This window comes from Oryzias latipes, chromosome 12 (assembly GCF_053564925.1).
Source record: "Oryzias latipes strain Hd-rR chromosome 12, Olatipes_Hd-rR_3.1".
NCBI lineage: Eukaryota > Metazoa > Chordata > Actinopteri > Beloniformes > Adrianichthyidae > Oryzias > Oryzias latipes.
The window spans coordinates 2,307,463-2,320,436 of record NC_136248.1 but is presented as its reverse complement, the minus strand read 5'-3'; the positions used below and the strand labels follow the sequence as shown (position 1 = coordinate 2,320,436).

The window sequence follows — 12,974 nt, the reverse complement described above, 5'->3', positions numbered from 1 at the left end:
ACCCTGGACATGTCGCCAGCCTGCGGTCGCCCCGCCGGGTCCCGGCTTTGCTGCTCGCCATGCCCGTCAGTGGAGCATGTTTGCTCGTCACGCTGGCACCTGGGCGGCTGCAGACAGAGCGCCACTGCAAGATCGAAAGGCAGCCAGCTCGAGCTTACTAAATCTTATGATATTTTTCGTATTTCCTTCGAGACAATTTTATAAGTATCCTCTAGTTTGGTTCTTGTTTTTATTTTCCCCCTCTTGAACTAATGTGGGTCACAGAGGCTCGGAAGCAGCAGCAGAAAGATGTTTTTGCAGCAGAAAATTGACTGATCTCATGAACCAGACATGGAGACGCGATTACCGATGGTTTGTAGAACGTCTTAAATCTGATCTCTAAACATCATTGCTGTCTTTTTATTTTTTACTTGTCCTGTCCAGCAGCTGAGCAAACAGATGAGAGCTGAAAGCCTCTCGTGTTAGAGACATATTATTTTACTTTTACAACAGGGGTTATGAGTCTTCTGACACTCTTCTGAAATAAAAACACCAAAATGCGATGTATGACACTTTTTAGAACCCTTTGTGGCCCACCAGTTGAAAGGTTTGCCCACCCCTGACCCACGGTGAGGACAATGTTGTCCCCACAGTGAAGAAAACCCAGCAGAGGTTGTACTCCAACAGGCTGCTGAAGAAGGCCGCACTTAAGCGCAGGACCCTCACCAAAGCCTACGGGGGGGCTTGTGGAAAGCATCTTCACCAGCAGAATAACAGCTTGGTTTGGAAACACCACCATGAAAGAGAAGAAATGCTGCAAAGGGTCATCAACACAGCAGGAAAAAGATCATTGGCTGCAATCTTTCGTCCATGGAGACCATCTACAGACGACGCAGCAGGGGGAGAGCGGCGGAGGTCATCAGGGACAGACACCACCCCTCCCACGCACTCATCCAGTGTGTGGACTAAGGCCACAGGCTCAGACGCCGCAGGCGTGAAAGCATCCACGCACGCGCCCGCCACACGCCTCCACAACGGCTTCTTCCCAGCTGCAGTCAGAATGTCAACACAGGACAGAAGAGAGGGAAGCCAGGAGGACGCAGCAACAGCCACCAACCGTATTTATGTACTCAGTTATCCTGATGACCTTCAAGCTTTTAAATAGTATTTTAGATTTAACGTCGTGGATGGCAGAAAACCTCCTACAGCTCAACCAGGACAAAACTGAAGTGTTAATCATGTGTTCAGAAGACAAAGCAGAGAGAGGATTTTACCCAAACTCAGGAACTTTAAACCTCAATGTGTGAAAAACCTGGGCCTACTTTTTGCTGGGTTTTATTCCTTTGATCATGACCCAAAGACCGAGGTCCCGGATACAAGCGGCTGAAGTCAGCTTCCTCCGTAGGGTGGCTGGGCGCTCCCTTAGGGATAGGGGGAGGAGCTTAGTGACCTGGAGGGCCGCTGCACCTCCACATCAAGGGAGGTGCTCCGGGCATGGCTTTCTGTTCAGAGACGGCTGAGAAAACCCAGGATGCGCTGGACAGACGTCGTCTCTGGACTGGCCTGGGAACGCCTCGGGTTCCCCCCAGAGGAGCTGGAGGAAGTGGCCGGGAGAGGGAAGTCTGGGCGTCTTTGCTTAGACCGCTGAACCCACCACCCGGTCCCGGATGAGCAGAAGAAGATGGATAACCTAATCTAATCTTAGCTGTTGATAGCGACACTTTAATTGGATTCTGTGAATAATTTTTCCAAACTGGGTTGTTGAAATTCCTCTATTCAGACTATCAATCTGGATCATTTTAATGTCACCTTTTATTTAAAAAAACAACAGGAGGAGCTTCGGTTTGACATGGATAAGACCATTGTGATTTCTTTATTGATTTTTTTCCTTATTTTATACATAGAGTGGAACAACATTAATTTCCCAAAGATCTCCTTCATGTTTGATCATCGTTTCAGTCCACACAACACGTTAGAAGTCACTTCTCTTTTCAGTTTGAAACCAAATGTAAAAACAAAACAAAAAAAAACTTTTTGTGTGACAACAAATGCAAAACCCTGAAAAACCGACAGAAAGCAAAAGGGATGGAACTGGAAAAGTACGTGAAATGAGCGACGGAATGTGCTGAAACCGTTTCCCACAGCGGCGCCGGAGTCACTCCAAATGAAGACCATGATGGTTTGATGGAACCACAACCATCGCTGACCTCCAGATTTGACCTTTGACCTGTGCTGGTGCTGCTGTCTGATGCTATGGTTGTGTTTTAAAACTCTTTGATCATTTTTGTCTCAGTGAAGGAAAGAAAGAGTTTTAGGAGCCTTTGCACATCCGATCTGTTCACTTGTGAATTTATCCAGGATTTGGACATTGATTATCAGGTAAAAGTGGCTCATTCAATCACATTTAATGCATCTCACAGATTCAGTTGGATAAATGTTGTTTACAGGAGTTATATTTTTGTTTTCCATCATCACGGGGATTCGGTTTCATGACGTAAGGCTTGGTCCTTTTCCTCTCGTGTTTTGGCTGGATGCTGCTGCAGCTCGGATCTGATTCACTTCTGTGTTTTGATCCACTTTCATTCTTTGTTCCCTCACTCATTTTGTTCGATTGCAGGCTTCTGCGATGCTCGGTTTTGTTCTCGGGTTAAGAAGAAGGAGAAGCTAAACTCCACAGACATAAAAATGTCTTTTCACTTGATTTGGATGGAAGTCTGTGTTGCAGAAAGAAAAAAAGAACAAAACCCAGTGACCTCCAGAGATGACCGGGGTTGTGTTTGATTTTCCAGATGGACGTGAACGCCACAGGATAGCTGGCGGATAAAGCTGCGAGTCTGACACCCCTCCTCTCCCGCTCCGCTTGACTCTAATGAAGCAGGTTTTCAGCCTAAACATGAGCAGGTCAAAGGTCATATACATGTAAACACAATTCTGCTGTCAAAGATGACCAAATGATGAGGAGGAGGTCAATGATAGCGATCACAATGCATTACACGGCTAGCTACTTGTAATTATACTCATGCATAAAGTCTGGGCTAATAGAACGGCTGCATGGGCTTTGCAGTGGAATGCATCACAAAAGAGGAAAAACCAAAGCGTAGAATAAAAGAGACAACATATTGCATAATTCTTTGGGTGTGAGCTTCTTAAACAAATGGATCATTGGTATTTCTCTGGACGGACACATATCATTCTAGCATTGTTCCCAATCCCAAAAACATTCACATGGTAGAAGTTTAACGTTTAAACTGAGCCGGAAAACAGGTTTGAAGTGTCGTCCCCCCCCCCCGTCCCTGACAGAGAGACGACATGAACACATCCAGAGGAGGACCATGAAATATACAAGCATTCACTTCTTAGCTCTCACATAAAGTAGACTGACTTAAAAATGAGAAAAGCTTTTTTTTTTTACCCACACTCGTTTCATTTTTAAGAAAAAAATGAGGGTGAAAACGTGAATAATTTATGACATAAGCTCTGGAACATCATCCTAACACTAGTGTGTATGAGGTATTTCTGCAACAGTTTGGTAAAGAGCGAGCGGTCTGCGCAGCACAAGCCTTTCTCCTCGTTTTCCATCGAAAGCTCTGTAACCGAGTGAAGCTAAAGGACAGAAAAGAGCTGCATTTCCAACTGAACACATTTATTCACCGATGATTGCAGGGAAGGAGTTTTAAAAGGTTTATTTAAATCAAACAGTTTTGTAAAAGTGTCTTCAATTTGGCTCTTCAATGATCTTATTCAAGGATTCTGTTTGTTTTTAGGATTCAGCATATTTCATCCATGTAATCTGATAAAAAAACACAAGAAAATGAGAAAGATTTGTTTACAAATTAATAGAAAGAAAAAATTGTGGGTAAGAATTTGTGAAAAAGGCATAAAAATGTGTTTTTCTTTTTTGATCGGGTTTGGGAAATGTTTATGAGAATTCTTCACGCTGTAGGAAATCTCTCTTTCCAAAACTGCAACAAAAGCCTTTTTCCTGAAGAATTAGATGATGATCTTTCAATTCGAGGCGCTTCTAAATGCCACTGAGCTCGTTGACTTCAATTATCAATGATGTTTTCTGCTTTACAGGAAGCTGTTTCTGCTTTCAAATGTTCTACTTTAAAGTTTCATTTCACACAAACCTGTTTCTGCCTCTTTTGTTTTTTTGGGTGAAGAACAGATCATTTGTGAAGGTTTTAAATGTAATCCATGAAGGTTGTTTCTTTGTCACAGGAACTTGAACTCAAATAAAAGCATTTTTTTTAAATTTAAGGATGGAAACATTTTCATTGTCAAATGACTGAGATGGGGATTTAAACCACAAGCTGTAAAGTGATTAAATGCAAAACTTTCTCTTGAGCACTATTTAGACAGATTTAGTGAATGAAAGATCTGTGAACATTATCCGGCGATTTTTACAGAGCGATGTAAAACAAAAGCGCTCTGACCTTATGTCTACTTTATGAAGGCGGGCGTGGTTAACAATCAATAAAGCAATATGTGTGCTCCCTCTGTTGCAACAGTGTTCTGTTAGAGTTCCTTCTACTTACAAGGCAAAGCAAGATTGATAACCAAAACAACAAAAACGGTCCAAAAAGCTTTGCACTTTTCAAAAATCGAGAGATTTGCCTGAATGGAACAGCAAGAATTGAAATTTTCATTCTAAAGTTTCTATCAAACAAGTAATAAAATGATCACAGAGTTTTGGTTTTTGCAGCTCATTTTGGCAGAAAGCCCCAGGAGGATCATGGGAAAGCAGGAAGGAGAAGAGCAGAAAAACCTGCAGCGGAGCGCAGACCGCATTGAAGAAGAAACAAATCTTTGGTTTCATCAACACAATTAAAAGGACAAATGGAAAGTCAGTGAGGTAGCCTCCCTGGTTCTCACTATTGAAATACAAAAGGTTTTTTTTTCTTCATCTATTTTACACACAGACAAGGTCAGTCCTGGAAGCAGCTAGCTTTGAGGGACTCGTCCGTTTTCTTCCTTACCGAGTGAAACAAGTGGGTGTGTTTGCATTCACACAGCCACACACTGGGAGACACAGCAGCCATTGTGGTGTGACGGTGGCGACTGTGGTGGGAACATCACATCAGGGACACAGAAACCCGGATAAGCTCCGATAATACCAGCACAAGGCAGGGAATGGATGGGAAAAAGGAAAACATTTGGAAAATACTTTTCTCTGTGAAGGAGTTTCTTCCATCCTCTTTGTACTGGATAAGTCCTCTATGAACAGACAATGACAGGAAGTCTACAAACTCCTTTCAGCTATGATTTTCAAAGAGTTGGGCTAAACCAGGGTATGAGCTGCATGGATGTAAACACACAGTTTATTGGCCTCTTAAGGATTCCCGTTATCTTTGGCGGTTCCGTTTAAATCAGCATGTGGCCCGTACGTCACCTGATCGAGGGGCATTTACGTCAGTCGGAAGTTCATTGCTTGTTCAACACTGGTCAGCAAGAATGGAATAAAACAAATAATAACAACAACAAAATGAACAACATTTGAGCTAAAACATTCCCAAAGAAGAAAAGGAAAAGTCTGATGCAGTGCTCATCATTTAGGAGGATTCAAGGAGATTCTTTTCATTCTTAAAAAAATAAATTAACACCAAAAATAAAGGAGCAAGATTAGCTACAGAGAACGTGTTGACATTCAGAAATACATAAATCTAGTCTGACAATCTATATTGTTCTGTCATCAAGTCTAAACATTCATAACAACATTTCCTTTGCTTTGTAAAGTAAATCTAGCTAAGAATAAATTAAACGGCCTGGCATAAGCACTGCATCCTGGATGCAACTAACATTCTTAAATACCCATAAATAGGAATCGAAAACAATTACATCTAATTAAATAACATTAAATTATCATTAAGTACAAAACTAATGTGTTCTAAAACACCTCATAAATAAATAAAGCTTCAACCAGAAAGAAAAGGGAAGATTGGATGTAAACTTTGGCAAAGTTAATCATCTTTAAGGTCAAAAGGATTCTGGGGGATTTTTTTGGCCACAAAACTTTGTTCGCTGAAATTACTCAAGAATTAATAAAACCCATAAATCACTTTACAAATGAATCACATATTGCAAAAACTTAGGAAATACCGAAGTGGCAGAAATATTAATTGGCAAAACATTTTCATAAGTACTCGACAAACAAGCAATAAACCTCTTTGGGTCAGTTTTTGGTTTGGACTTCTCCTCTGTTCCCCTTTTTTCTATGATTATTAACACTTTTTGGTTTGGCAGATTTAGCCTGTATTACATCCAGACAGAACTGCAAGAGGGAATGAAAAATGACAGCCACCCCCTGAGCCATAAATCCCGCCCCTCCGTGGGCGTGGCCAGCAAGACTGGCTCAGGTGGGCGGGGGACTTCTTTGGACTAGAAGCTTTACATACAGAAAGACGGAGAGAAAACTAAGAATAAAGCTATTTGACCGATAGTTTAGCAGTTTCTCTCAGCAGTTGCTTTTTGGTTTTGTTTCATTTATTGTGGTTGTATAGATGAGGAAGTAGCATCGTTCCTCCCCCCAAGTCGTAAGCCAATCTGGGGACATGTAGTGTGAACCCCTCCTCTATCAAAGAAAAATCTGTAAAATGGGACTGTCTGCCTTTCTTAACTTTTCAGCCCAAAAAAACACTTTGAGCCACAAAATGCTGGGATTTTCATTTGTCATTTTAGCAACACTTTGCTTTTCACACGTTGGAAATGGACTTACGGTTGTGTGGTCTATAAAACGAAAGCTACGGATGTTTTGGAAGCATCCACACGTCTTTTCTAATGTTGTGGGTGTTGGTTCAACTCTCAGATAAAAATATAGCAGCATTACAACTAAACTTCAGAACAGAAGATTAGAAATGTGGGATTCTTTTGGAATTCTGTTTTGGCTCACCGTGCAAATTCAATTTGACGTGTTATATAAATGAAATGCTTTGGCCGGTGATGCATTCCTTCTACAGATGACCTCATTTGCCTCTTGAATGCCCACTTTTCTCTCCTGCTCCAGTGAGGGTCCAGTTGAAGCCTTGCTGGCCTTTACCTCTTTGAAAAAGCTTCACAGATGAGCCTCTAATGCCTTTCTCATGAGGGGTTTGGCTTCAGAAAAGTTAAAAAGTCGCAGACAATACCAGAATAACCAAAAAAAACCAAACTGGTTCGGCGTGGAGCGAGGAAAAAGTGACAGTGTGCTAACGTCAGTACAGCAGAAAATCTTTGGTATGCTCTGTACGTGTCCCATAGCAGCTCCTGTCGCCTTCCTGGCAGCAGCCAGCAGCTTGTTCTGGAGGAAAATGGGACCTGATCCCAGATCAGATTTGCAGCAGTAAACAAAAACCTAGTTTTTCCCAGAATCCTTTGGTGACAAAGCTCAGCGTCGAGCTCGTCTTTCCCTGTCCTGTCACGACGGCTCCAGCTGGACGAGTAGCCAAAAATAGTGTAGCTGCTCGTGGTTAAACTGTGAAAGTGCTTAACACCGTAACTAAGAACAAACTTGGTAGCTACCAAGGCAAAAGTGTCTGATTAGGCTACGCTGTGAAACAAGGTGGTTCAATAAAGCTTTTTCACCGCATCAAAAACAGGTTTCTGGATTCTGTTGATGGTATTTTAGGAGGGGTTTTGACCAATCACAGTTGAGACCCTTGGACATCTTCCCTTTTTTTGGGTGGGGGGGGGAGTACTGCTACTTGGGTTAACAGTGAATCTTTGGTTTGGTAGCTGATGAGGTTTTTGTTGTTCTTTAACCTTTGTTTTACTTTGAAAAACTGCATAGGCACACGTTAAAGACTTCAACCGTGAGAAACACAATAATGTTCTGCCTTTTTGAGGGCTTGGAGAGAAGAAAAAGGGTGACAATAGTCTTTCTTTCTTTCCTCCCTCCATCCTGTGTGGTTTCACCCTTTCCAGTTGCCAACTTGCTTCCCCGTAAAGATTGCCTGATGCAACACCAGGCACAACATAGCTACTTTTCTACCACCAGGATGTCATCCTTTCTTTCTTCCTTCCGTCCATCTTTGCTGTCGTCCTTGACATCGTTGCCACCACTCTTTATTTTTTTGGTCTTTTTCTCTGTTTGGTAATAATTTTCTTCCATTTTCAGTCAGTTTCTTCCATTTGTTGGAACAGTTAGGTGCAGAAAAAGGTTTTTCTTTGGTTTCGATTTGTCAATAAATAGAAAAAGTCTCAAGTGTCCATTTTTTTTTACGTCAAAGCATTCCTAAAGCCTTTGGCTGCCTCTGACCAGGCCACGTCTCAGCCTGGATTTTTGAAGGAGCAGGGGCTGCTGACTGACGCCTTTGCTTTGGTTTGGTTACTGTTGCGTTCTCACGTGTTTCTTTTTGGTTTGGTAGCTTCAGTGAAGGATGATTGATGGGGTGAAAGGAGAGGGACAGACAGTGACAGTGGCTGAGGATTTAGCCTGCGCTAATTCTTCTATCAATTTAGACGGCGCTACATTCGAATAAAACCTCCTAAAACCAATGGGTACGAAACACGGAATTAATGGTCGGAAGACAACAATACAGAGAGCCATTGATAGACTCCATCAAAAGCAGATGTTCTCTTCCTGTCAGTCTGGAGTCTGTTTCCTTTTTTCCCTCTCAATGAGTTGATGACAGTCATTGAAATGAGTGGCTGAGGTTTGTGTTGACATTTTCCGGCTCACCGACCTCCTGGAAGGAACGGACTGGCCAGGCATCGTCTTAAGATTGTCCTCTTTAATTATTACAAAGGCCCTGATGCGCCTGGACAGTTCGTCCTCTGCAGGTTCGGCCGGTTTGCCGCGTCTGCTGAACGCTGTTTGTGGCTGTGAAGGCAGGAGAAACCTCCCAAAAGCATCTGAGTTTGCAGCCAAAGCTAAATGAAAACCTCACTCTAAAGCGTATTCAGTAGGAAGTCAGAGGACTAAAATGTGAAACGTAGTCTTTGGTTTCGTTGAAGTCTGCATAAGTGGTGCAGGCCTCTGGTTTTCGTGAGCTCAGATTTGGGACTCATGGTTTTGCTTCAGCTTTCCTCTGAGTGAGGAGCAGAGACAGCGGTGGCGCTCCGATGCTCCGTGGAAAGGCTGATCTGGAGCTTAGCTTGGTTTATCTGAAGGTCGGGCTGGGAGCTGGGGAATCGAGAAATGACTCTTTAAAGTTGTGTGTCTTTTCCTTAAAGCAGTCCTATCTGTGTGAGTCCACAGCACATCTGTACAGAACAGCATGCAGTGACAAGCGCCGAACGGCTTTCAGCCGCTGTTTAGAAAAAAATGGCATCCTGAGTTTTCTAAGATGTGAAGACCACTCGGCTCGGCTCGGCTCGGCTCGGCTCGGCTCGGCTCGGCTGTAGGCCCCGGTTCTATTGCAAAGAAAATGTGCTTTAGGATTGTGCTCACGTTTCGATGAAAATGAACCACAATGCCTCTCCACTGAGAGCTGCATCTGCTGAGGGCTTGGCTGTTCAACCCGTGAGGAATTTGCACGTTTGTGTTTGAGCGTTTGTGCTTGCATGTTTTGTCCCAAATTGAGAAAATTCTCACCAGCCGCTTTAAAGAGTCAAATCCCTTTGAATCGTGATCACTTTTGATCGCAGGTCTGACTGAGGCGAGCAACTTTCACAAAGTTCAATCAGCAAAACCATGAATTCTGAACCTGGTAACTAGAATCTACGCATATCTTTGGTTTGTATACGAATGACACATAAGCTCCCCTTCAGCAGACCAGACTGCTCCCTGTTGTCCTCAAACCCACCCGCAAAAGCCTTCTAAGTATTACTGTTCATGTTTAAAATCCACCTTCCAAAGTTTCTTTGGACATCTGAGGGTCTGAAAACATCAAAAATAAAGAATAGTGTTTTTTTTTCTTCCCTTATTATTATCCCAGAGCGTCTGTCACATTCTGCAGTCATAAAGCTTTTCTTGGTAACTTGTTTGGTAGTTTCCTAGCTTATATTGCATAATAGAAAACATTTCTTGTCTTCTAGTCTTTGGTATTTGGGCTAGTGTGTCCGTCTGCTGTCCATGAGGAGACATCAGCCGTGACAATCTATGATTCGGAAGGTTTCTGCCCTCCAGTGAGGTTTGTGTGTTTTAAAGCTTCCATGTGGATTTATGAGAAATTTGCAAAAGGCGGTTCGGCTACAACAAGTGGTGGCAGTGAGCAGCCCCTCTCTCAGTTTGTCACCCTGGAGGAAAGCAAAACAGACAAACAAAAATATTGTAAAAAGTTTGGTTTTCCTCCTCGCTTGAACTGGACAAAGCCCCGACCCTCATCCCATCCCCCCCTCCCGTCAACTCCACCCATCCCGCCCCAAAAAGCCCTCCCATCCCGTGGCTCCCCTCCCTCTCCTATCATGCTTTGGTACAAGTGCTGGACGCTGAGGATTGGCCGCCGGGGCTGGCTCCGTCGTCTGTCCATTTGTCCAGGCTCCGGCGGCGGGCGTTCATGAAGAAGTTGCTGACGGTGGTGAGTTCCAGCCCCAGCTGCTGGGAGATGGTGAGCTGCATCTCCTTCGACGGACGCTTGTTCTCCTTGAAGATGGCCAGCAGGGTGCGCCGCTGCAGGTCGGTAAAGACGAGTCGCGACTTCTTTGGTGTGTTGCTGCGGTCCTTCGCCGTGTCCTGTTCCTTCCGTTTGCAAGCTGGGGAAAGGCAGAATCCACGTGTCAGTGTTTGGAAAGACAGCCTCTTCAACACATTAGACAAGTTTGTGTGGACGTCCTGCGGGCACTTACATATCACGTGCACACCTGGTGCACACAGCATTTGTGTGTGGTATGTGAGGATCTAGCTCACCGATGGCTATAGATTGCTGTGTAAGGCACCGTATGACAGCATCACCCGCATGTTAGAAGAATCACAATACACTTACCACACACATACAAGGTGACGGCACGGGCCTCAGGGGACACAACTGGGCTCCCCTAAAGTGCAACCACCCCTCTCTACGACCCCCCCAGGGGCCCGGACAACCCAAAAACGAGTCAATCCTCATACGGTCACATGGTTAAAGCTAAAGTTGAGTCCAGGCAAAAGCCACACACACGCTCAGTAAAGCTGACGACGCTTTTCTCGCCATGAAAACAACAGAACCTCCTCCAATGTTTGGTAAGTCTGACAGAGGAGGCAGAGGAGGAGGTCGGGGTGTGTTTGATTCGATTACCTCCTCGAATTAAGTATGCACGAGTCAGAGCCCAACTGATCAATACGAATCTGGTTAAGGACTCAATTCAGTAGCAGAACTGTTATGTAAGAGGAAACTATCCTCGCTGTAAACAGACACACCAGCACTCACAGACCCCCCCACCCCGTGTCCTTTCAGCTTCTTATCACAGCACTCAGCAGCCCAACAGCACATGAGCGGGACGCACGGCAGGCTTTAGCGGGACACTAACCGCTCAAATGTCTCTTCAGCATCCCACGTGAACGCTCTCTGACGGGGACGCTTTGTCATGCGTGAGCTGAGGCTCTTCACATGAGCTGCTGCCATGCTTCTGCTTACAGCTGGTCACTGACAGGTGGCGCTGTGGATCCTCACATCTGAAGGATGATGATCTCCACCAACATGATGGTTTCACCATCCAGTTCAGTCAGGAGTAAATCTGTTTGATTGTCCATAAAACTTCTAAAGCAGTGGCTTAGAGTCAAAATTAATTAATTGATTTTCAATTTTAATTCATAGTTTAAACTTCTAGTATTGACTCTAGTACTGGTACTTTGTTAAACATTTTCTCATATTTAAACACAGATTTATTTGTTCTGTTTGGATGTGTTGTTTGGGCCTTCTGTTGTTATCAGTCTGATAAGAGTGAGGTTCAAACGAGCTTCTTCAGGCCAAAAATGTTGTTTTTTGATGATTCAAAGTCTAAAAGTACAGAGCGTCTTGGACTTTGAACGCAGCCAGATCCTCCCTGTGCTAACAGCCCGATGGACTGACTCCGTCTCATCTGAACATCTGCTCAAACGCTGCAGCCATGGAACCCGAAACGAGTCAAAGAGTTCATTGGTTGAATGCTATAAATCCTTCAGCCATTGTTTTCCTGTTTCTCTTTCTTTATTCTAGTATCTTCCACCATTTTTGCCGCCTAATAATGTTTCTTCTATTTCAACCATTCAACTATTCAAATGTTCAGCTCTTTCAGCTTTTTCCAACTGTGACTTTTGCTCCTTCAAATCCTTGAACTTTTCCAGGATTTCTGCCTCCATTGAAATAAATGGGGAATCCTTGGTGCAGAAGCTCGCTGGTTCGATACCCGGCTCTGGCATTTTTTCACAGAAATGCCATTTTAAGCTTACTTATCTTTATAAATGTCCTCCATCTTGAGAAAAATGTCACAAAAACACGTTAAAAACACCAGAAACAAATAAAGTTATAGTATTTAGTGAAACAAATAAAATAAGTGATATTGAATTAGTTACAGGGAACCAGTTTCTACCATGAAATAATGCCTGTGACAGAAAGGCAACCAGAAACTAAATGTGAATCCTAAACAGGAAGTAAAAAACTCTTTTCAAAATAAAACGTTACATTATTTTGTTAAACAACACTGCGCAGATTTACAGGGGGTTTAGAAATCCAGCATAACAGAAAAACAATCCAACGATTTAAAAAAAGGACAATCTCTTCAATGACCAGAATGAGTAATATTATTCTGTTCTTTGCACTTATTTAGTCATTCATTCATCATTTCTTTAGTCCCAAACCAAATATATTTTTCCCAGTGGTCTTTAAATTATTAAGATGTTTTTCAATCATAGGGCCTGTGTCTTTCTTTAAGACCTATTTTCTGCAGAGCAGCAGGAGACCTTTGACCTGCCCATGGATGCTGCTACGTCACAAACCGAGACTTTTTCGACACGCAGGTCTTTGTCTGCTCCTCATCCAACGCGATTTGAGTACGGAAATATTCAGAACGCAGTTTTCATTATTTTATATACTGTATGTCCTCTATATGAGAAAAATGCTACAAGAACATGTTAAAAACACCAAAAAAACAACGTGATTTTAATTGGAGTGGGTCCAATG

At 43.2% G+C, this 12,974-nt stretch overlaps 1 protein-coding gene across 3 annotated transcripts in view; it reads right to left on the bottom strand.

Moving 5' to 3' along the window:
* Positions 1–8,114: 8,114 nt before the first annotated feature.
* The window catches only part of onecut2 (one cut homeobox 2), a 38,390-nt gene continuing 33,530 nt past the window's right edge, over positions 8,115–12,974 (bottom strand). The window contains exon 3 of one of the 3 annotated variants that reach the window (XM_023960604.2): positions 8,115–10,590. In XM_023960604.2, coding sequence (XP_023816372.1) covers positions 10,301–10,590 — 290 coding nt within the window. In that variant the 3' untranslated portion in view covers positions 8,115–10,300. The remainder of the gene's footprint in view (positions 10,591–12,974) is intronic. The other 2 variants (XM_023960605.2, XM_078955578.1) reach the window with 2 other exon arrangements.